Source organism: Tenrec ecaudatus, chromosome 7, assembly GCF_050624435.1.
Source record: "Tenrec ecaudatus isolate mTenEca1 chromosome 7, mTenEca1.hap1, whole genome shotgun sequence".
In the NCBI taxonomy this organism is placed as follows: domain Eukaryota; kingdom Metazoa; phylum Chordata; class Mammalia; order Afrosoricida; family Tenrecidae; genus Tenrec; species Tenrec ecaudatus.
Genome location: NC_134536.1, coordinates 53712120 through 53736467, shown reverse-complemented (window position 1 = coordinate 53736467; position 24348 = coordinate 53712120). Strand labels below are relative to the sequence as shown.

Here is a 24348-nt window from a genome sequence, read left to right as displayed (position 1 = left end):
TCTTCCCACTGACGTAGACAATTTGATTGCTGTGTATTCCATCTAGGGAAGTCCATGTGTACAATCATCTTTTGTGTTGTTGAATACTACTACAAAGTCATTGGATTTTTGAAATTCTATCATGAAATTTCCAGCTTCATTTCTACCACCAAGACCAAGTTTTCCAACTACTGTTTCATCCTCTTTGTTTCCAACTTTTGCATTCCAATCACAAATAATTATCAGTGCATCTTGATTACATGTGTGATCAATTTCTGACAGAAAAAGTTGGTAGAATTCTTCAATTTCGTCATCATTAGCTTTTGTGGCTGGTGCATAAATTTGAATAATATTATCGATTGAATTTCCTTGAAGGTGAATAGATATATTCCCATCGTAGGCACTACTGGGAATCCTGTCCCAGCTGACCCACCTATAGCAGTTTTCATTAGGATATAGTTAGTTTCCTGTTTTGTGTACAGGAAGGTTTCCGGTTACCTACAGCTGGCATATTCTAAGTAACACAGTGGTCTCAGTATGTCGCAAGACTTGGCAGGTTTCTAAGACTAGATAATATTAATGTTTAGAGGTTCCTTTAGAAATCGCTGACATTTACATTGTTCTAAATAGGACATGGATACTGTCTTTGTTTGCTTTTATTGTTATTTGTTTTACGTTCAATGTTCAGTGCTGTGTGATAGAGGCATTCTTTTAAGCCTGGATCAATACTCATGGGACAAATGCTCATAGGTCTTTTGACCTTGCCAAAGCTCAGCTCCAACTTGATCGCTATAAGACAGATTGGCCTTTAGTAAGGTTTATGATCTCTACCAACTTTTATCACCAGATAGATAGTAGGGTATGTGTAAGCCTGGCTCACAAAATAAGAAATGGGAGCTCAGGATCTCAAAGTTAGACTCTAACTTGGTATTACTGGTAAGAAAGAATTCCTATAATATAGTAATATTTATAAGAACTTCATTGAAAATAAATGAATGGGAATTATTATTTGGTTAAAGGTAGACTACTCATATTCACATATTGAACAACTCAATTTTGAAAGACAGCCAGGATAAAATAAGTAATTCTCATCTACTTTAAAGATGAACAAATCAAAACTCATGGCCATGGAGTCGATTTCTTCTCATAATAACCCTACAGAGGATTTCTGACTATCGACACAGGCAGCCTCATCCTTCTTTTATGGAGTGGCTGATGAGTGTGACTCACAGACCGTGCGGTTAGCCATTCAGTTCTTATTTTACAGCACCACTTTAAAGTCTAGGGATCAATAAAATAAAAATATTCTCTCCTTTAATGTCAATTTAAAAAACAAACAAAACTATCCCAAAGTAGTGCAAACAGTTAACAGGGTTAGCGGGGTGCTGAAGGACAGGAGGTTCTCATCTACTCAGAGCCACTCGGAAGGAAAGCTCGCCCTCTGCTGAGAGTTCTCCGGAGCACAGTTCTGCTGTGACGCGCAAGGCTGGTAGGAGGCTGAGTCAACGCTACATCAACAGGCAACCAGTAAACACCCAGAACGTGTTTGAGGATTTTAGCTGAGTGTACCTGCGGGGAACTGCAGGCTAATGAGTGAAGAAAAGAAGAGCAATCAGCAGTTAATGATTCCATTTGAAAACATAGTGTGACGATGTTTAGATTCGAAAGAAAGTGCTCCAATTCTGTCCTTCATTTTCACTCTTACCTACGTTTTTCAAGATGGGTCGCAACAGCACCAGGAACTCAAATGGAGTGGGGCAGGTTGGTAGAGATCTTGATTCTTGAACTTACATATATAGTCTCCTTTTGCACCAGAGTCATTGGACTTTTTTGGTGAAACAAGTTACACTTCCTAAGAATTTTGTCTTTAAAGATTGGTTTGTGCGTGTGCCAGGATTCTATAAACATGCACATAGTTAGGAGTCAACTAATTCGACAAAGTTTGTTAAACAAAACCGAAGCATTTCCCTCTCTACCATTTGCCTTCGCCAGTAGCAAACACTTTCCTTCTCTTACTTGATTTCTTCAGGCTTAACCTCTTCAGTTCTAAATGGATACTTGTCTCTAGTCTCCACCCTAAATTGGGCTGCAGGGAATCCGAACCAACTTGACAGCATTTGCTCTCTGGTTTTGGTGAAACAATGCATCAACAAATGCTTTCTCATAAAAAGTACATGGGAGGAATCCATTCTTGAGGCCTTGTATTTCTGAAACGATCTTTATTATTCCCAGACAGCAGATTCCTAGTTTTTCAAGGTGTAAAATTCTACAACGGGATTCCCCCTGCCCAGAATTTTCAAGACGATTCCATTGTCTTCTAAGTGGTGTTGTTTCTACTAAGAACACTAAATCCACGTCCGTTTCTTTTTCCCTCTCTAGAAGCTTGGAGAATATTCTTTTATCCCCAAATTATTTTACTTTCATAAAAATTCATCAATGTATTTTATTATATTGTACTAGAGAGCCTTTTAGTCAAGTCATATTTTTTGGTTCTGAGAAATTATTGAAGTATTATTTCATTTAAGGTTGGTCCTTTCAATTTCTCTGTCTTTCACAGTGAGATGCTCATTATTTAAACAGTAGACCTCCTTGACGGATTCTACGATTTTATTATCATTTTTCCTTTTTTTCCTATCGCTTTCTTTCTGCTTCCTTGGAGTTTTGCTCAACTTTATCTTTCAAACTTTATCAATTTATCTTTTGAATTATTCATAAGTGATAGTGCTTTAGAGGTGTTTTGCAATTTTATTTTTGTGTAGATTTTGAAGATGGAGAAAGTTCCCATCTATTATAAGTCTGTTGAAAGTTTTGAGCATCAAGCAGTGACGTTATTGTTAGGTGCCTTTGAGTTGGTTCTAATTCATAGTGACCATGTGTACAAAAGAACAAAATGCTGCCCAGGTCTATGTTATTTGCATGATGGTTGCTATGTTTGAGCTTATTGTGTGACCACTGCATCAATTTATATTGTTGAGGATCTGCATTTTTTGTGTGCTGATCCTTTACTTTATGAAGTATAATACCCTTCTTCAGGGATTAGTCCCTCCTGACAGCAAGTCTACAGCACATGAGATGAACCATCTCTAGCCTCACTTCTAAGGGTATTCTGACTGTGCTTCTTCCAAAATGGATTTGAAAAATTAAACCAGTGTGTGTGTATGTATGTGTGTATATATATATATAAAACAAAACAAAAAACTTTATATCAAGAAGTGATTTTGTATCAAGAAGGCATCCCAGCCTAATCTAACTCAGGTCCATGGGTCTGAGACTAGCTGGAGTCTCTCAGACTCAGGTAGCTGCAAGCTGAGGATATTGCTTATTAGTACAGTTGTGAGGGGTTCCGTAGTTCATGCTGAAGTCTCAGCCCTTTGATCTTCAACAGTAAGTGCCTTCAAGTCCTCTTCACATTCAGCAATCAGGGCTGTGTCTTCTGCATATTACAAGTTGCTAATGAGTCTTCCTCCAATCCCAATGTCTTGTTCTTTTTTGGCTTTTATATGACTATTTTCTCAGTATTCATATTGCATAAGAATGGTGAAAGGCTATGATCTTGACAAGCCTTTTCTGATCTAAAATAGGTAGTATCCTCTTGTTTAGTTTTAATGACTGCCTCTTAGTCGATGTACAGGTTTTGCCTAAACAGTTAAGTGTTCTGGAATTCCCATTCTTCACAATGCTGTCTGTGATTTACTATGATTTACACAGCCATTGCACAGTCAACGAAACACAGTCAAACATCTTTTTGGTGTTCTCTGTTTTTACCCATGACTCCTCTGACATCAGCAATGATATCTCTTCTTCCACATCTTCTTCTGAACCTGGCTTAAATTTCTGGCAGTTCCCTGTCAATATCATACTGCAACATTTTAAAAAATGATTGTAAGCAAATCTAATCATAATATTTAACAATTCCAGCATTCTGCTGTATCATCTTCTTTGGAATGGCATGGATATAGATCTCTTTGAGTTGGCCAAGTAGCTGTCTTCCAAATTTCTTGGCATAGATGAATGAACACATCCAGTATTGCTTCTGTTTGTTCAACCATCTCAATGGAAGTCTATCAATATTTGGAGCGTTCTCCTCCCCATCAATTCCTTTGATGCAGCAGGAACTTATTCATTCATGGTTATCAACTCAATAATATGCTATTTTGTCGAAGGAATGAATGTCAGCCAGTTCTTTTTGTTACTGTGACTGTACTTATGCCTTTCATCTTTTATTGATGCTTCCTGCATCATTCAATATTTTTCTCGTAGAGTCCTTCAGTTTTGCAGAGTGAGGTTTAAATGCTTTCTCTAGCTCTTTTAGAAAATTTGAAGAAAAATGAGGGTGTCCTTTCTTTTTGATTTTTTTAAACTCCAGGTCTTTCCACATTTCATGATAATATTTTGCTATGTCTTCTCGAGTTTCCCTGTTAAATATTCTGCTCAGTCCTTAGTTTACCGTTTCTTCCATTCACTTTAGCTACTCTATGTTCAAGAGCAAGGTCAGAGTCTCTCCTGGGAATCTTCTCTTTTTTTCTGTTTGTTTTTTTTTTAATGGCTTTTTGATGCTTTCATGTATGGTGTCTTTGGTCACAACTAATCTGCTTTTCATTCACTAGTGTTCAGTGATGCAAAGAGATTCTTGAGATATCTAATTCAGATACAAGATAGTCATAATTATACGTTGGCTCTCATGGCCTTGCTTTAGTGTCTTCGATTTCATCTTGAACTTGAGCATGAAAATCAATGGTCTATTCTGCAGGCATCCGCTGACCTTCTCCTGATTGAGCTTTTCTGTCATGTCTTTTATTCCAACTGCTGAGGTTGATGTGGATAGTCACTGGGATAGGTTTTTGTGTCAACTTGGCTGGGCCAGGATTCTCAGTGATTTGACAGTTAAGCTTACCAATTCCTTCCTAATGTGCCCTAAAACAATGTAATAAACTTCAAATTGGGACTAGCTGTGAGAAGCCGATCATTTGTAAGATTAGGGTGAATGGAATACAAGGTCCATGGTAATGTCACAACCCCGGTATAATTGAAAGGCAGTCTACCCAGGGGTGTGGCCTACAACCTAAGTAAGTGGACACTGTGGAAAAGCACGTTTGGTTTTTGCTGGCTATGGATCCTGCATCTGGCGCATCAGCCTTGAGTTATTTGTACTTGAGCCAACAGCCATTCCTATTGCCTGTCCATCCCATAAGTCATCAGTGGTCTCCCATCTGACCTACCACATCCGTAGCCTGCCTACCTTGGATCTATCCTCCCCTGCAGCCACCAGCCTGTGGGGTTGCTGCCAATCTTGGGCTCATTAGCCCCAAAGCGACACAAGTCAGCAGAAGCCTCCAGTTTGACATCTGACCTTCAGACTTGGAACCTGCCTATGCTCAGACTGGACTTGCTTCTATAACTGGGTGAACCATTGTCGAGTTACAAAATTATAGCAACCAATGCTCATGGAAGCAGCAGCTGCACCAGACTTCTTTAGAGTCTTGGAAAGCAAGGATGTTACTTTGAGGACTAAGGTGTGCCCGACCCAAGCCATTTTGGTATTTTCCGTTGCCTCCTATGCATGTGAGAATTGGACATGGAATAAGGAAGATTGAAGAAGCATGGGTGCATTTGAAGTGTGGTGCCGGGGAAGATTTTTGAAAGTACCATGGATTGCAAGAAGGACAAACACATCTGTGTGGGAAGAAATAAGGCCCAAGAGCGCCTTAGAGGTCAAGATGGCCAGATTTCATTTTACTTTGGAAACATTGTCAGGAGAGACCCGTTCCTGGAGAAGGACAGCATACCTGGTAAAGTGGGGCTGTGGAAAAGAGGACGTCCCTCAGTGAGATCGATTGACATAGTGGCTGAAACAATGGGCTCAGGCATAGGAGCAACTGTGAAGGTGAAGGAGGATCGGGCAGTGTTTCTTTCTGTTATGCACAGGGTTGTCATGGGTCTGAACTTACTCAATGGCACCTAACAACAACAGTATGCATATATAAAGTTGTATTGAGACACAGCCACACACTAATCTGTTACCTATGGCTACATTTGCACTGCAATGGTGGAGTTTAGTTGTTGCCAGTAAAGTTTGTTTGGCTTTTAGAGCCTTCAATGAAAATATCTCCTATCTTTGGATTACTGGTCACTTTCCCCCTGCTTCCTTGCATTTGCAGTAAACGTTAATTCATTGCTGGATACTGTGACTATAGGTTGTAGTTTCTGGATGACAAAATCTTACTCAAATGAGTATGAGTTGTATTCTAGATGATAATCAAAACACTAGAATATCACCTTTATCATCTTGGGGTTTGGTCTTAAGTTCTGTTTTCAAAGGCTTATTGTTTGGATCTTATTCCTAGGGCAGAGATCTTGCTGTTGGGACCTGATCTTTATGCTTAAAAATACAGTAAAAGCCATTTGCTGTTAAGTCATCTCTAACGCTTGATGACCCCATGTGGAGTTCCTGGGTGGTGACAACAGTTAACGAGCTTCACTTCTCACTGAAAGGTTGGAGGTTTGAGTCGGACCAAAGATGCCTCAGAAGGAAGCCCTGGTTTCTGGAAAACCAGCCACCAAACCCCTATGCAGCCAAGCTCTTTGGCTTTTACATGTCTCATCCAAATGTCTGGGAGTTCGCTGTCTGCAATGTCTGGGTACAACACCAGCATCGGTCCCTCCCAGAACTGTGCTGCCTTTGAAGCCTCCACTCGGCTCTCCAGACCCCAGCAGCTTTCTTTGGGGCTTCCAGAATCTTGCTTGATATATTTGCAGCTTAGAAATTGTCTCTGCAGAGAAATTTTATACAATAGTTTGAGCTCTTGCGTAGGTCCTTCCTTTCTGGAATTCAGCCCACTAAATCCCAATTTCTCTTATAACTCTGACCTCTGACCTCTGCCTCTTCTATGGGGTGTGATCTCGGCATTATTTCTTTGAAGCTGTGATTTAGTGGTTACTCATTGGGTTGAGATCCCCAAGCTCCTCATTTCGAAACCACCAGCTCTTCCGACTGAGAAAGACCAGGATTTCCACTCCTGTACACAGTTACAGTCTGGGAAACTCACTAAAGCAGTTCTGCCTTGCCCTGTCAAGTCACCATGAGGCAGCATCAACTCTATGCCAGTGAATGAATGAGTGAGTGGAAACAATTTACTGTTTGGTTGTAGATATTAGAATTGGTCATAGGGAGAAAGTTATTTCAGTACCATCATGTAACACCATCATGTGCACATGACTTGATGATTTCACTCCTAGGTATAAACCCTAGAGACAATTCTTTTTAGACGTATATTTATGTATGGGGTGGGGGTTGAAAAATTATTGGAAAAGCTCCACTATCTTTCAATTTTAATCTTCCACAAACTTTTTGAAGTCCTACTGCCTGTGTGTGCAATTAATATGAATATCCTGACAGACATCATCATCACTGTTTCGTTGAATAGGAAACAGGCATAGGAAGTTTAAAGAAGTTACCTAAAATTAACCAGCCAGTCAATAACAGAATAGGAACTGGTTGTTTCCCTCTTCTGCTCCCTCCGTACTTTCTAAGAAGTGAGGGTATATAATTCACACTGGAGTCACTAAAGATTCACTCAGTATTTTGCAGCAATACTTTGTGGCTAAAAATATTTACAGGGAGATAATATGGAATTCATTGATTTAAAATCATAAGTGGCTTATACGAGTTTTTCTCCTCCATTCACATATAATTCTTAGCATAATCTATCTCAGATAGTGAGAGTTTTGTAGGTGCCATTCACACATTTTTGGGGTATTAGCCTAAGATATTAAAGCAATCTTGACCTATCTAGGAAAAACTGATACTACTAATTCAGTGACGCTGAAAGCTGTCTGTGGATAGAAACTTTCTATCCTTTGGGGGACAGAAAACTTGGAAAATATTTAGAAAATGTAAGCCTATCAAAATGTCGTCTGACCCTAAAAATTAGTCTTATTTTCAATCAATGATGGTAATTTACTTCGTTGATTCCCTAGCTCTCCCTCAGCAGAACAGGTCACTTTTCAAGCCACCAACAGTGCTCTGAGTTTCTCCCACAGGAATGCATTTTTTTAAAAAAATGAAAAGTTACAAAGCTAAACAGAAAATGAAACTATATAAGCAGTCTTTGAGATCTATTGCCTATGATCTGTTTCTCTGCTGTATGTTTTCCATGTTACCAATGCTGGCTCCAGACTAGTCCATATTGATGAGGGGTGCTTACAGAAGCCCTGTGCCTTGATCTCCTAATTGTTTTATCCATATCTTGGATAAGAGCTACCCATTATACTCCTACTCTCTGCCCCTCTTTTCCTTCCAAGCACCCAATAGCTTTGTTTTCTTCTGGACTCCATGAATTCACCTATGCGACGAAAATGCTCAATTCCTCTAGATGCCATAGATATAGTCGTCTGTGGAACAGATGCAAGCAGGCTTCAGAAAGTCGAACGAGACTAAGAAAAGGTCATCGAGAAAACATATGGGCCACCGGGCATTTGCAGCAGTGCAAGTAAGTCCGAGCACCTGTTCAGCAAGTTGGAGAGGACCATCAGTCACTTTGAAGCACGACTCTGAAGCTTTGAGCTAATACAATACACAGGTGCAGTGTATGCTCAACAGATTAGTCCCAATGCATGACGGTGGCTCTGAAGTCGGAAACCCAAGCCAAACCCCACGGTTCCTTACATGAGTGGAAATTCCTTCAAGACGGTGGCTCTGAAGTCGGAAACCCAAGCCAAACCCCACGGTTCCTTACATGAGTGGAAATTCCTTCCAAGTGAGCAACCCTTAAGAAGGTATAGCAGAGAGCCAACTTCTGCCGCTTGGAAAAATTCAACCGAACTAGCCCTAGTGATGCAGGGCAGGGTGGTAAAATTCCTTTTGGAGCGGGAGTTTTGTGGTTGTATTGAACCACCCACCACCAGGCATCCAGGAATGACAAACTGAGCAGTAAGACAGACTGACACCCACACAAATAGTGCAGACAGATGCCCCACTTGCTGCTCACATCCCCTCTCCTTTGGGTCAAAGATGCAGCATGGACTTGGAGGCCAAGCAGACTTTCTCCGTGTCCCTCCACGACACCTGCATCTTGGACTGTGGCTTCCTTATCTCCGTGGGATAGGAACGTGGGACACAGAATCAGAGGCTAAGAAGGGGTCTGGTGTCGTATCACCTCTTCAAGGTGGAGTGATGGAAACACAGGGTATGAGACTGCATTGAGCCCTTTTCTACCAGCAGGACTGGCAGTTTCCACCTTTCACCTGCTCCTCCCTCATCTTGGTTTTCTGTTCCTGACTCAAAGGAGACTTCAATCATCGCGACTCAAAAGTCCCTCTGGAGAAATGGCCAGATGCAAATGTAGACATTTTTAGGGAAGCAGGACAAATGCGAAGGAAGCGGGCATTGAAGCAAGCAGTCCTTCAAGGCAAACACCTGAAATTACCACAAATATTTTAAGAGTGAGGCTCTTACTGGAATATATGGCCAGGTTCCGCGGAAGTGCCTTTATTTGCCCTGCGAGATTTGGTGGGTCCCCCAAGGGTACATTCATTGTGAATTATTAGCAGTTTAATGCCTAGCAGGTTGCAAGCCTTGGTCTGGCTTGTCTTGTCTTCATTCTTCAGAGTGTCCTATGCAACTCGGAAGTGGAAAAATCTGGGCTAAAATGTTGTTGAGATGGGTCTTAAAGGCTTGAAGATAAACAGGAGGCCATCTAGTTGAGAAGCTGCAAAGTCCACATGGAAGAAGCACACCAGCTTGTGTGATCATGAGGTGTCTGTGGGATTAGGTATCAGGCATCAAAGGCCCAAAATAAAAAATCACATCAATGGGAATGAGGGTGAGTGTGGAGTAGACCAAAAGCCCATCTGTCGACAATTGGACATTATTTTACAGAAGGGTCACAAGGAAGAGAAGAGCCAGTGAGGGTGCAGTATAGCACTGATGAAACATACTTTCCTCTAGTTCTTTAATGCTTCCTTCCCTCAACTATCATGACCCCAATTCCACAATACAAATCTGGCCAGACCAGAGCATGTACACTGGTACAGATAAGAGCTAGAAGCACAGGGAATCCAGGACAGATAAACCCCGCAGGACCAATAATGAGAATAGCAATACCCGGAGGGTAAGGGGAAAGTGGGGGGAGAAAGGGGGAACCAATCACCATGATCTACATATAACCCCCTCTCTGGGGGACAAACAACAGAAAAGTGGGTGAAGGGAGATATCAGTGTAAGACATGAACAAGATTTTAAATAAATTATCAAGGGTTCATGAAGGAAGGGGGATTGAGAGGGGGAAATGACCAGCTGATATCAAGGCCTCAAGTAGAAAGAAAATGTTTTGAAAATGATGGCTATATATAAATGTGCTTGACACAATGTATGTATGTATGTATGGTGATAAGAGCTGTATGAGCCCCAATAAAATGATTTTTAAAAAGACTGTTGATGAAAAAATAAGAAAATGTGCGAATCATGAAGGGAGCAACTTCTAATTTGGGCTTTCCGTCTAGGTAGGAAAATACCTCAAGGATATTTGAGGCAGTAATCAGGTTTCCTATAGATTCACATATGGACTGGGGAATTTAAAAAATATTTGTTTTCCTAGTATTTGGACACTTATACTAATTAAACGAAACCCCAAACACCCCCCCACCCCATGTTCTTAAAGGGGCCAGAAATTTACTGCTTAACCTATCAATAAATTCATCCTTTCCTTCCTCCTCCTCCTCCTATTCCCTCCTTGCTTGGAGATGAGACAGAGCCCATTCTTTCCCTGAATATTATTTTCTCCCCCCCCCTCAGGTACATTCTCTCACAAGATTATACTTTCCTTTTTAAAATGTATTTGTGTGTTAGAATTTGGTGGTGGTCTTAGCTTCCCTTTGTGTAAACCAAACATACTTATCACACATATTCAGAAAAAATAATCCAACATCTTGCACTGAAATAGGAAACACTTGAAGAACACATCATTTTTCACCGTATGATGTTTAACTAGGCGATGAAGACAAAAGGAAATGTGGAAAACGTTTTTCAATTACTAATTAGGCTTTGGATCAATAGGTACAGAGAATGCCTAAGACAGCGTCCGTTACTCCGGTAGAAATATGGTCTGGTTCAGATCTAAGACTTCGGTGGCAGTGGCGGGGGCTTCCCCTTTGGGGAATGGAGGACTTCAGCCGTAAGGTGACCTCAGGTCCTCCTGCTGGGTGGTTTGCATCATTTAATGCACATAACAACCCTGGCAGAAAGTGACTCCGTGAATGGCTTAGGGTCATTTTGCTTATAAGTTTCAGAGGACAATTAGCATTCAAGCCTGCCCATGTTCCTGTGCCTGCACCCCACTGCCCCGAACAGAGGCGTTTCAAGTCGGCCCAGTTCCAGAGTCAATTCTCTGGGTCGTTTCTTCTCTCCTTCTCCCACACCACGACCAGAGCAGGGAACTGGAATTTGGCGTTCTGATTCCGGCCTGGCGTCGGTTTCGGAGTCCTGCCGCTGTCCCGGATAGGTGGTGCTGGATTCCGAAGAGCCTCCTAGGAGCGAGAAATTCCCTCCAAACTCCGTGGGCGGGCTCGATCTCCAGTCTGCCCAGAAAAACAAATCAAAATCAGTCAACCCAACACACACACACACACACACACACACACACACACACACACACACACACCAGGACGCCCAGCAAACACACACACACACACACACACACACACACTCCCCAAAACGCCCAGCAAACACACACACACACACACACACACACACAAACACACTCCCCAAAACGCCCAGCAAAAGCCCAAAGTCATCGGCTACACGCAGTTAGTTGGCGGGCGCCCCTACGCGAGCACCAGCTAGAAGAGGGGCGGAAAGGGACCTTGGGAGCGCCCTCTGGCGAGAGCGGAGCGCGCGCGCCCCCCGCCCCGGCCCCCCTTCGCCGCCGCCGCGCCCCCGCCCGCCGCTCCGGGTGCACGCTCGGTCCCTCGCCGGGGGAGACACAGACGGCCGCTTTCCCAGCCGGCGAGCGGGGACACGCTCGGGCGGCGCCCGCCCCTCCGCCACGGCTCGCCCCTGAAGACCTGAGCGCCGGGAGAGGAGGAGCCTCCTTGGGGCTCTCAATCCCCGCAGGGATCCCCCGGAGCCCACCCAGCGCCCGCGCCCTCCGCAGCCACTTCGCGGGGCGTGCCAGGACTTGGGGACGCCGCTCGGCGGGAGCCGGGGAGCGCGGCGGCGGCGCGAGGCTGCGCGCCCGGAGGCTGGCGAGGAGTGAGTGGTGGGCTGGGTGGCGGCGGCGGCGGCAGCAGCGGCGGGAGCCCCCGCGCCCGGCCGCTTCGCTGGGCAGGCCGACCGGCAGGCAGGCAGCACCGTCTCCCGGGCCGCGGCAGCCCCGCCGGGTCCTCTGCGCGTTCCCGGGCCCGGAGCCGGCGCACGATGCGCCCGAGTGCGTTCTGATCGCCGCCGCCGCGCCGCCGCCGCCTCTGCCGCGATGATCCCCCCCGAGCCGCCGCAGCAGCCGCTGCAGTCGCCGCCGCCAGCCCCGCCGAACCATGTGGTGACCACCATCGAGAACCTGCCGGCCGAGGGCAGCGGCGCTGGCGGCGGGAGCCTGTCCGCCTCTTCCCGGGCCGGCGTGCGCCAGCGGATCCGCAAAGTGCTGAACAGGTGAGCGGCGGTGGCGCGGGGGACGGCGTGCGGGCGTCCGGCCTCGGGTCCCCTTCCTTCCCCGAGGGGGTCGCGGGGGCCCTTTGGGGCAGAGTCGGGACGCGCGCAGAGCGGAGGGTCCGGGCGCCCACGGGACCGGCGCTCCGGAGAGGGCGTGGGGAACCCCGCTGGCCGCGGTAGCTTTGTCCCGGCGCGGAGCCTGGCTGGGGCGCCCGAGGGGCGGCGGGAGTTGGGGGAGAGGCGGGGTTTGGGCACCCAGCTGCCCGCCGTGGGTCCGCACCCACGCCCCGGTTCGCGCACGCTGCCTCCCGTCCCTGCGCCCCTCGGACCCCAGCTCGGGGCTCCGGCGCGGGAGGGCCCAGGCGGCGGCGGGAAAGCTCCGGGCTGCGGAGACGGCCTGGAGTCGCCGGCCGCGCGCCGCCTACCGCGCCACTCCGGTGGCTCTGGCCCCCGAGCCCAGGGATGGTGGCGGCGACCACCCGGCGGGCGGGAGGGGGCCCACTTCTTGTCACTCCAGGCGCTGCTCCTACTCATGCGGGTTGGGAGCTGGGAAGGGGAGGCTGGAGGCCTGGGCCAGAGTCAGGCAAAGTGCAAAAATGCTCCGCGAAGGGTGTGCGAAGGCGACGCCTGTTATTCCAGAGCGGGCTCCAGCCAGAGGAGGCGACCTGCTCGCCAGTGCCGTCCTTCTGTGTTGCAATCTGCGCAGTGGCTCGAGCTAGGACTCAGGCATTTTCCTAGGACTTGCGTTAACGGGGAGATGGAGCCGGGCCTAATAGGACTTCTATGCACGTCTTATAAATTGGTGGGAGAGCTTCCACGTTAAAAAAAAACAAAAAACATCCCATGAAGAACTGGCTTGGTTTGTTTTTATTTGGGTGGCTGTGTGCTTTTCCATGCGTCTTACCGGATAACTCTTCCCCTCGCTCTGTTTGTACAGGTTTCTACGCGGTACCGTTTTGGATAGCTGAGCTCCCCCTGGGATTTCATATCGAGCTGTTTGGGGCTTTAGCAGCTCTACCAGGCTCACGAACTATGTACAGAACACTTTTTATCATAGAAAGTGTGGTTTGGTTTAGTTTAGTTATAACAAACGACACACCCTTCAAGTGGCCTCGGCGAAAACTTAACTGTGTTAAATTCCCTCTGTATCAAACATGAAGCAATTCACTCTGAGGGAGGCATACGTTGTTAACAAAAAGTCAAACCTTTACTTTGATTTGTGGCACAGAACGGCATCTTCCAAAAACACTGCATATGAAAGCGAATATGCGGAGGAAGCCAAGAGCGTGTTGGCTCAGTACCTCGCATGTGCGTTTCCGATTCTTTATGAATGCCTACTTTTTTTTGGTAAATGTCTTAGTATTGGCTGTTTAATATTTTAAGCAGAATATATTAATTATAGATTTCCTCATCAAACTGGGACAACTTGATTCCACAGTCCGTTTGCCCTTGCTTACCTGTAAGTTATTATGGACCACATTCACAGTATTTCTTCACGTAGAACGACCCTTCTAGTCCAGAACAAAAAGCCCACTGAACCAGCACTGGAGGGACTTGAGGTGCCATCATTCCTTGGCCCCCAGCTCCTCCTTTGCCCTAAGGCACAGTGCACCGGGAGTCCCTGTTTCTTCATCTTGTAAGATGTGTTTCAGAGGGCATGGCATGCCTTACCCCTTTTACTGTGCTTTGGAGACTTAGGACAAAAGTGGGGCTGGGTGGAGACCTGGAAAATTAAAGGCTGTCCACAAACCAACTTGTTTTTGTTGACTCAGGTGTATCTGGGTGATACAAGAAGATAAAAGTGAAGTCAGGGTGCACATGGGTAGAACTCTGTGCCTTCCTATGCCTTCTGTGATTTGTTAGGTGAGTTAACTTCTTTATAGAGGTGGGACTTCGTTAGAAAAGTCGATTTGATGCCTTTGGATCTCAAAGCCATTTATGAGTGAAACCTTGGGTCTTTAGGCACAAACTCAGCACATTATTTGTCTTTCAAGGTGGTTCTGAATTTGCATTTTAGTCTTTGGTATTGAGTACTTGGCTCTTTCTTGTCCTTGAAGGATAACACAAAAATATTCCATTTGTAAAAGAGCATCTCTAGTAAGATTGAACAAAAATAAGAATGCTAAAAAAAACCCTTGATGAAGTAATTTCTTTATTATGCTAATTGACTTGGCTTTTGTGCTCCACAATATCAACAGGAGATAGAATCGGTAGTAGCTGCCAAGTGGCTGGATGCTAGGTAGAAGCGAGAGCCTGAGAATTTTACACATATTGTGCTCTACGGTCATGAGGGCTTGGAAGAGACTCCATGGCGGTGAGCTGGGGCTTGGGTTTGGTGAAAGTGCCAGGTATGGCTTCCCTTGGGTTTTACCTTGTAATTTTTGGACTAGTCAGTAATGAGTAAGAGGCAGGCTCTTTGGGGTCTAATCAGCCTAATCATAAGTATCTTTCTTAATTGCCTGAGACATTAAGATCTACTTTTTCCTACGTTGTCTTCTCTCTTCCTTAAGGCTCCTTTCCTTCATGAGCATTCCCCTATTCGCTGACTGGTTTCTGGATTTCACATGTTTCCTTTTATTTACCCCTGATAGGAAGCAGTTTAGCTGCTAAGAGGAACTACCTGCCAATCTGGAATCTGACACACATATCCTTCTAACTTGTGGCATGCAAATATATTGCTGTGAGCTGGTTGGGGAAGTTGTCGCTTTTGTGTCCCACATTGGATGGAACCACAGTTGGGTCTTGGCTTTCTCTGAGCCAAAGGGGGCAGTACAGAGAGACTGATGGAGGTACAATTGAGCACTGTAATCCCGGATAACTGTCTGCCATCGGTCCTAGTATGTGACACCAGTGTGGATGGATTCCTGGTGGCACCCTGCTGCAGCATTTGGGAGCTTATCTAAAGATGGGTGGTTTGAATGAAACTTCTTGGGAGAAAAGATCTGCCAATCTGCTAACCTGTAAGCTCTTGACTTGGGCAGACTGCTGGGGAAGTTCTGCTCTGTCTGGGAGAATTGTTATGAATCAGAATCAGCTCATTGCCATACAACAATATCTGACAAAGAAATAAAGACACTTATGCTGTTTATAGGGGTGTATACTCCCAACAAACTAACAAACAAACTCACTGCCATTGAATTGCTTCTGACTGACTCATAGTGGCCCCGTGGGACAGAATGTAGCTTCATGACTATGAATCTTTATGGGAATAGACAGTCTCATTTTCCCCTCAGCTGCTGGCGGATTCAAATGTGCGACCCGCTACACTACCAGGGCTCCGAAGTGGCACACATGCTAAAGTGCTTGTTCTCTGCTGAAAAGTTGGCAGTTTGAATTCACTCTGATGTACTGCAAAAGAACACCTGGCCCTCGCCTAGTACTTTCAAAGATCCAGACCCTGAGAACCCATGGAGGGCAGCTCTAGTCCAAAACACATGAAGGTGTCAGCAATTGACTCGACGGCACGGGGTTTGATGCTGTGTGTATCCTGTTGACTGAAGAATCGAGAAAGGAGTACTGATTAATAATTAAATAAACGCACTTACTTTCAATGAACCTGGACTCGGAATGCCACGTTGCCTTAAAGAAGCCTACTTTACATTATCCCGCCACTTATTTCCTTAGAACAGTTCCATACCCTTTCTGCTAACTTTGAAGACATATAGAGTTGAACTGCTGTACATGACATTAGGGTGTCTCACTGATTGAAGATTCAATTTATAAAGAAGCAATTAAATCAGGATATAGTAGTATCCAAGGCTTTGGCAAAAGAGGAGGTGGCAGATAATTTTAAAAAACCTATTAATGGGTTGTTTCATGTTTTTCTCCTCCCCACTTCTGTTTCACGGTGTTTTGGCAATGGAATGTAAGACATGCATGGTGATTTAAGCTCCGCAATCATGATTATTTAGTCAAGTTCCACAAACTTGGAAGATGACGATATTGGTTGAAACCAAATAATGGCAATCTCTCTTCACTTCTTTCTTAGTGTGGCATAGCATGGCCCTGCCACGAGCAAGGAAGAGTGGGCACAAAGAAAACGCTGCGAAGGCAAACAATTGATAACCTCTCTCAGAAACTGCATCCATATAGCTTCCTTAGAAACAGAGGATGGGCGATACTGAATATGTATTGAAGATTTTCTCCTCTAAAGTTGTTAGCTGATGAAAGGCGTTTGAACAGTAAGTTTTGTATTTTGCCTGTGTGTGCTTTGACTCCGTAGGCAGCAGGCAGAGCAGACAGGTGTGCATCCTTGGGCCCCTCCCTGTGTACCTGAAAGCCAACAGTTCTCTCCAGCTGCCAGCTCTCTGCCAACCGTGAAGGCGGCACTGTGGCTGCAGAGAAAGAAAGTAGAGGAGGAAACTCAGGAACAAATATGGAGGAAGTGATCCCTCAGAGAATAATTACTAGAAATCTCCAAGAAGTAAAGAGAGGAAAAATAACTCCGGAACCAGAGGAACACGTGGACCAATTTGTCAAATCTTGAACTGGTCAGAAAATGTGGAATTTCCTACAAGAATGGGAACGACACGAACATGCTGTTCACCTGGATGTGAGGAACAGAAATAAAGTGCTTTCAAAAGCAATTTCCGAGAAACTAAGGCTCAGAGTCATATAGAAGCAGCGGTGACATTTTCGCCTGCGGGATTTCTACCGGACTCTTCCCTGGTGGTGTCGTCACATGTTGGCCTGCGATCCGAATGAATGGCCGTTTGAAACCACCGGCAGCAGAAAGTCTGGCCTTTCTCCTCTCGTAAACAAGTAGTGTCAGAAACCCACAGGGGGGTTGCCACGAGTCAGCACCAACTCAATGGCAGTGAGTTGGGTTTTTGGCTTCTTCATGAGGTGGACTAACATCTCCTGGGGTCTCCTTGTGATGTCCTACACGGGATCTTGGGATATCCTGGAGAATGAAGTCTATGTAGGTCCTCATTGCTCAGACTTGACCCACTTCCTACATCCTAAGGGCCAGCTTTAGGCCACGCTGAGGATCACGGTCAGGAGCCTCAAGTAGCCAGATGGGGCTTTTGGATCCTGGGCTCTCCATGGCTATCTATGTTCCTTTGTCTGTTTTATTTTAGAGTTATTTAAGTTTTTTAAAATCATTTTATTAAGGGCTCATACAACTCTTATCACAATCCATATATCCATCCATTGTGTCAAGTACATTTGTACATATGTTACCATCATCATCTTCAAAGCATTTTCTTTCTACTTGAGCCCTTGGTATCAGCTCCTCATTCCACCCCCCCCCTCCATCCTCTCCCTCCTTCCCTCATGAACCCTTGATAATATATGTTATTACTATTTTTTTCATGTCTTGCACAGTCTGATGTCTCCCTTTACCCCCTTGCCTGTGATCCATCCCCCTGGGAGGGGGTTATAGGTAGGTTACTGTGATCAGTTCCCCCTTTATCCCTCCACCTTCCTCTTACCCTCCTGGTATGGCTACTCTCAATATTGGTCCCAAGGAGTTTATCTGTCCTGGATTCCCTGTATTTCCAGCTCTTATCTGCACCCATGTACATGCTCTGGTCTAGCCCGACTTCTAAGGTAGAAATAGGTCATGATAGTAGGGGAAGGAAGCATTAAAGAACCAGAGGAAAGCTGTATGTTTCCCTGGTGCTATACTGTACCCTGATTGTCTCATCTTCTCCCCACGACCCTTCTGTAAGGGGATGTCCAATTGCTTATAGATTGGATTTGGGCCTCCACTCTGTACTCCCCCTCTCCTGGCCCCCTTCACATTATGATTTTTGTTCTTGGTCTTTGATGCCTGATACCTGATCCCATCGACACCTCATGATTACACAGGCTGGTATGCTTCCTCCATGTGGGCTTTGCTGCTTCTTAGCTAGATTGCCGCTTATTTATCTTCAAGTTTTTAAGATCCCAGATGCTATATCTTTTGATAGCCGGGCACCATCCGCTTTCTTCACCACATTTGCTTATTCACCCACTTTGTCTTCAGCTATCGTGTCGGAAGGTAAGCATCTCAGAGTGCCAGATTACTAGAACAAAGTGTTCTTTTGTTGAGGGAGTCCTTGAGTAGAGACCCAATGCCTATCTGCTTTCTTAATAATAAACCTATAAATATATGTACATAGATCTATTTCCCCATACTCATAAATATAGTTACATATGTACATGCCTGTGTTTAGACCTCTATATATGCCCTTTGCCTCCTAGCTCTTTCCTTTATTTCCTTTTACTTTCCTCTTATCCCACTATCATGTTCAGCCTTCATTTGGGTTTCAGTAATTCCTCTCAGCTACATTGCCCTTGATCATCCCTTACCAGGACTCCTACACCTTCCTCACCATCGATTTTCAGTCACTGGTTTTTCCCTTGTCCCTGGGCTTGTTAACACATACTTCCTTTCCCCCAAGCTCATCCTCTTTTATGTCCCCCCAGAACTGTTGTCCAGTTGTTCTCTCTGCCGGCTTGTTTATCCCACCTATCCCATCCTAGAAATCCTCCTGCACCAGAAACTGTGGTCTACCTCTGACTGAACCAGGTCATGTGGGAGTCTCGGGAGCATTAGATGAGCCCTGGCCATGTGGTGGGTTACAGATTGAGCTACTGACCATCAAAGCCCCCAGGCACTCTGCTGGAGAAAAAGGAAGCTTTCTACTCCCATAAAGAGTTCAGTTTCAGAAAGCCCTGAGGGGCCGTTGTACCCTGTCCTGTATGGTTTCTATGAGTCCGAATCGACCTGGTGGCAGTAATAGGCCTTTTTACTGTGTTGTCTTCACTTGAGTATTATTTTTAGTTTGTGACAAAATCTGAGTTAAGTGTTGGACTGCTTACTACAACGTTGGCGGTCAAACCACCGAACCACAGGAGAAAGATGCGACTGTTCCCCTGAAGACTTACAGTCTCAGAACCCTTGACATAGGGTCCCACACTTGCCTGTCACTTTGTCCCTGTGAGCCGGAATGCATAACAGCATTGTGAGCGGGAATCAACTGGAGGCAGTGGGGTTGGCTTTTGGTTTTGAATATTGAGGATGTTTAATCATTGCAATGAACCACCAGTGATCCTGGGCTCTCCATGTATTTGATATGGAAGGGCAGGGGCAGTGCATTATGTGATGGGGTTCTTCTAGCCGATGTCTCTGAATTTCCATCAAACTGTCTTTTCTTGGTTGGGTGTTTTAAGAAAGGATTCCCCTGTGAGTAACGGTGAACAAATTTCCTTGGGATGCCACCCTACTGTGTCTAAAATGAGCCCTCTGAGAAGCAGGAGGAAGGATCTTATCACTATCAAGAGCCAGAAGTGAAGGGAGTCTTCTAGACCCCGGGATGCAGGTGACAGCATAGCTTCAGAGAGCAGCAATGGAACCAGGAGCCCGCGCCTGGAGCAGACTGACGGGCTTCCCAACCTGCAGAGCAGTGAAGCTGAGCGGAGGCCAGCTGTGGAGTGCGGCGCCTCTGGGCCCTCGTTTTGGGAGCTGCGTTTGCTGACCCTTGTAGCCTGAGCTGATGGCTTCAAGTTGAGGCTCCTAGCTGAGTGGTTAGCCCCTTTGGGTGTTTATTGGCACACCTAATAGAACTTTGTAACGTCCTAATAAACAACTTAACTCTTTTGTGCTTTCTGTATATCTCACTGGCATTACAACTTGTTAGCATCCTTAATAAATCTTTTTAATCATGAATTTTGTCTGTCAGTTCTGTGTAGCCATATCAATGGATATTAGAACCCAGAGAGGAAATACAAACAAAAAACCAAACTCACTGCCATTGAGTTGGTTCCAAGTCACAGTGATGCTATAAGACAGGGTAGAAGTGCCCTTGTAGAATTCTGAGACTAACTTTTTATGGGGGAAGAAAGCCTGGTCTTTCTTCTGCAGAGTAGCTGGTGATTTTGAACTGCTGACCTTGTGACTAGCAACCCAACCATTACTTTGGATTCACAGGGGCTAACTTATATTGAGATTCATTTTCCAAAGGAGACTTGTTGGCTCAATATCGATGTGCTCACTGCGAATGGAGAGGCTGGCTGGTAGCACCCATGCAGTGGCTCTAAGAGAGAGAGACTTTGGGGTCTGTGTCTGTGAAGATGACATTCCAGGCAATAGAATGAGAAGAGCTTACTCTCTCCCTGAGGCAGGATCAACTTGGTGGCACCCAAGATGTGTGCAGGTGCACACACACACACACACACACACATTCTCGCACATTGATATGAAAATCTCTGCACCTTTTTTGAATTCTAAACCAAGGAACCTGGAGGAGAGTTGGTAGTAATGCTAAATAAAATCAGTGATCAAGAAGTAGATTTATCACATAGGATAGTACAATATGCACGCACCTGTAACTCTTTCCAAAATATCAATTAAAGTGGACAGAATCAGTAGAATAGATGCCAAGGAGCAGGGTGATGCCTACGTTAAACAGTAGGTCATGCTGATGAGCACACAGTATAATCTAGATGATCCTTTCTTATTACCTGAGAGGCTTTTGTTAAGGAATAAGTAGGGGGAGCGTCCTCTGCCTGCTCTTGCTAACGGATGACAAAATGGCAAAGGGAAGACCATCCAGTACTGAGGGGGCCGACAGAAAATATTCCAAAGGAAAGCATATGGTGCGATTAAAAATAGACATCCGTAAGATCCGTGGTGAATAAAGGATTTCTGATAGATGCATTTATCTGTAGTGACATGATATACAAAAAACTACAGTATACTTCGGTTGATGTATTGTGCTTAAAGAAATCAATTTTTGTATTAATAAACTTTTGGGTCTGCTGTAGATAAAGATGGTGAATTTCCAAGTAACTAACATATAATAAAATGGTTTGTCTTCATGTTATGTTTGATTTTTGTAAAAAACAAACTTGAACTATTTCAAGATTTCTTAGTGTTTCAGGGACAGTAGAGTAGTTGTGTATTTTCACTGTACACGGCTTTAGGTCTAGATGGCATAGGACATTGAACTGACTTACTTAGTGCAAGGACTGATTTATTATTTAGTTGCCATTTCTTACAAAAGTAAACTGTAGAGTATGAAAAAACACCACCGAGGCTTAGTTTAGCTTTCTCATTCATTTGGGTTCAGGATAACGAACCTTCACTCTCCCCTGGTCAGACACATTAATTCTTGATGATATTTCTGAAGCTAGGTTTTGGAAGTCAAACTCTAGCAGGTCTGTGGACAAGAAACCATAATGATGACGTGTATTTCTGGGCTGTGGAATGAGCAAAAGTGGCAGTTCATTTCTTGTTAAGCACTGTAACAAGAATTCCATGGAAAACTTTACTATATAAAACTGTAGAGGTCTACAAGAAAACTATAACTAGAAGTCATTTCCCATGAAGCCTTCTTCTGGAGGAGATGCACAGGACAACTAAGACAATACTCCTTACCCGCCACCTTCCCATCGATACCTGTGTCATCATTGAAAGAAAGGAAAACTAAAAGCAACCACAGCAACCGAGCAAAGAAGAACACCTTACGTACCCTCTGAAAGGACACCTACGCCCAAACCAAGCCAAACCACGCTCACCGAGTTCTCATCTGTTCTGAAGTTATGAGCCCACATTTTCTATATTTAAACAAATTGGTTGGGGAAACCTACAACAAAAAAAGATGATAAAAATCATAAAAGATTAAAAAATCAAATCATGCTATTATCCTGATTTAGAGTGTTAAGGCTATAATGCTAATTCTTCCTTAACTTTGAAGAAGCACCCAGTGCTTCAGTTCATGGTATAAGAGACTACGTGTCTTGCGTTCCTTCCCCTTATTCATATACTAATTTACTCAGCCATCACTGGTTTCATAAATATTTATTGAGTGACTCCGATGGATTGGGAAGTAATTTGCTCGCAGTGGTGAAGCAGACAACCCGGGGCTGCAGCGGTCTCCGGGCGTCATCAGTAGGGCATCTGTTTCTAACCATCATTATAGCCCATCCAGGGGCAAGTTAAACAAAGGAAAACTAAAGATAATAGACCATCTTTCAGGAGCGATTAGATTTTCAAGCTCTTCTTACAGAGGTATACGCACACACACACACTCCAAAATTGAGCTGTTTCGCTTTCAGGAAAGCTGCTCAAGAGAAAGACAGGATCCACAATATGAATGCTTGAAGTATACACACCATAGAGAAGCATATCTTTCTTCTTGATAATACTATAGATTTTTTTTTTCATTAGGGCTTCAAGAAATAAAGGAGCTAGAAATGATTGCCTAACTTCGCAGTGTAAGAGAAAAAGAGACTAGATTTGCAATGTCTTACCGCTTCAGGATGAATCTATCAAGGTCATTGCCATGTGACCCCAGACAGTAGAGCTACTGAAGGTATGTATGTGCTGATAGTGGATACGTGTGTTTATGGGCTGAGAAAGATGTCAATGGGACAACTGCATAAGGATAACTTGGTGAAAGGACTGGGTACTTGGTTATCTAACTTGGTGCAACCTAATGAAAGTGGACGTGTTAAAACTAGCATTTAGAGAGTGATTCAGCCTCTTGAACTTTGAGCTATGAATTATGGACATGCACTTACCTTATAAAGCATCACATTTATTAAGTGCTAGGCCCATAATAATAAATGTTATTAAAATGGTTTTATTATTATTATCCTTTTAGTAGATAGGGAAAAAATTTCTCTAAGCAAACGGTTAGAAACCAGTACCCTCCCAGTGATCCCCAGAGGCACACCAGCTGGGGTTAGGATTGGTGCTTCTCTAAGACCACGGAAATGAGAGCCTACGCGAGGTGGGAGACATGGCACAAGGGGCCCTGGGTGGCATTTACCCTTGGCATGGCCAGTGAGTTGGAACGGAACCTGGGGATGAGGTGAGAGAAAGATTAAAGTAGATGTGGAGGTAAGAGATGGAGACAGGATTGAGTGTCCAATTTACAAGATGCGTAGGTATAAGTGTCAAAAGAATCAAGATCAGCAATTCTTACAACTGGACTGAAATGCTACATTATGATGAATGAAAATTAAATGGAAGTCGCCAACAATTTCATTTTACATGGGTCAGCAGTCTGCATCCACGGAAACAATGGCCAATAAATCAAAGCACGTATTACATTGGGAAAATCTGTTGTGAAACTGCTTTGGAGGTTTTATTCATTTAGTTATTATTTTTTAATGAATACATCATTTTATTGGGAGCGCTTACAGCTCGTATAGCAAATCCGTACATCAGTCGTCTCAAACACATTTGTAAATATGTTGCCATTGTCATTTTCAAAACATTTTCTTTCTGCTTGACCGAGTCCTTGGTATTAGCTCTCCTTTCCCCCTCCCTCCTCCACCTTCCCACCCTCATGGACCCCTGATAAATGATCAATTATTATTATTTTCATATCTTACAACATCCACTGCCTCCCTTTGCACACGTTTCTGTTGCTTGTCCCCCGGGCTGTTGGGGTCATTTTAATCGGTTCCCCCATTTCTCCCCTCCTCCTCCCACCTTCTCCTACCTTCATGGTGTCCCCACTCCATGTACTGTTCCTGAGGGTTTATCTGTTCTGCAGTCCGTGTGTCGGGCGCTCTTACCTATTTTAAAAGCAAAGATGTCACTTTGATGACGAAGGTGCACCTGACCCAGCCTATGGTCTCTTTGGCCCCTCTTTAAACTGTGTTGTTGGCATACCACACTGAGTGCACCATGGATTGTTAGAGGAATGAACAAATCAGAAATATGACCAGAATCCTCCTTACAAGAGAGGATGGCGCGACTCTGACTTGCTTCCCTCGAACGCATCA

General features: G+C 44.6%; 1 protein-coding gene across 1 annotated transcript in view; it reads left to right on the top strand.

Annotated features, from left to right (window-relative positions):
• The first annotated feature begins 12445 nt into the window (after positions 1–12445).
• Positions 12446–24348, top strand: part of SLC35F1 (solute carrier family 35 member F1) — a 493442-nt gene continuing 481539 nt past the window's right edge. The window contains exon 1 of the mRNA XM_075553951.1: positions 12446–12621. Within this exon, the coding sequence (XP_075410066.1) occupies positions 12446–12621 (176 nt within the window). The remainder of the gene's footprint in view (positions 12622–24348) is intronic.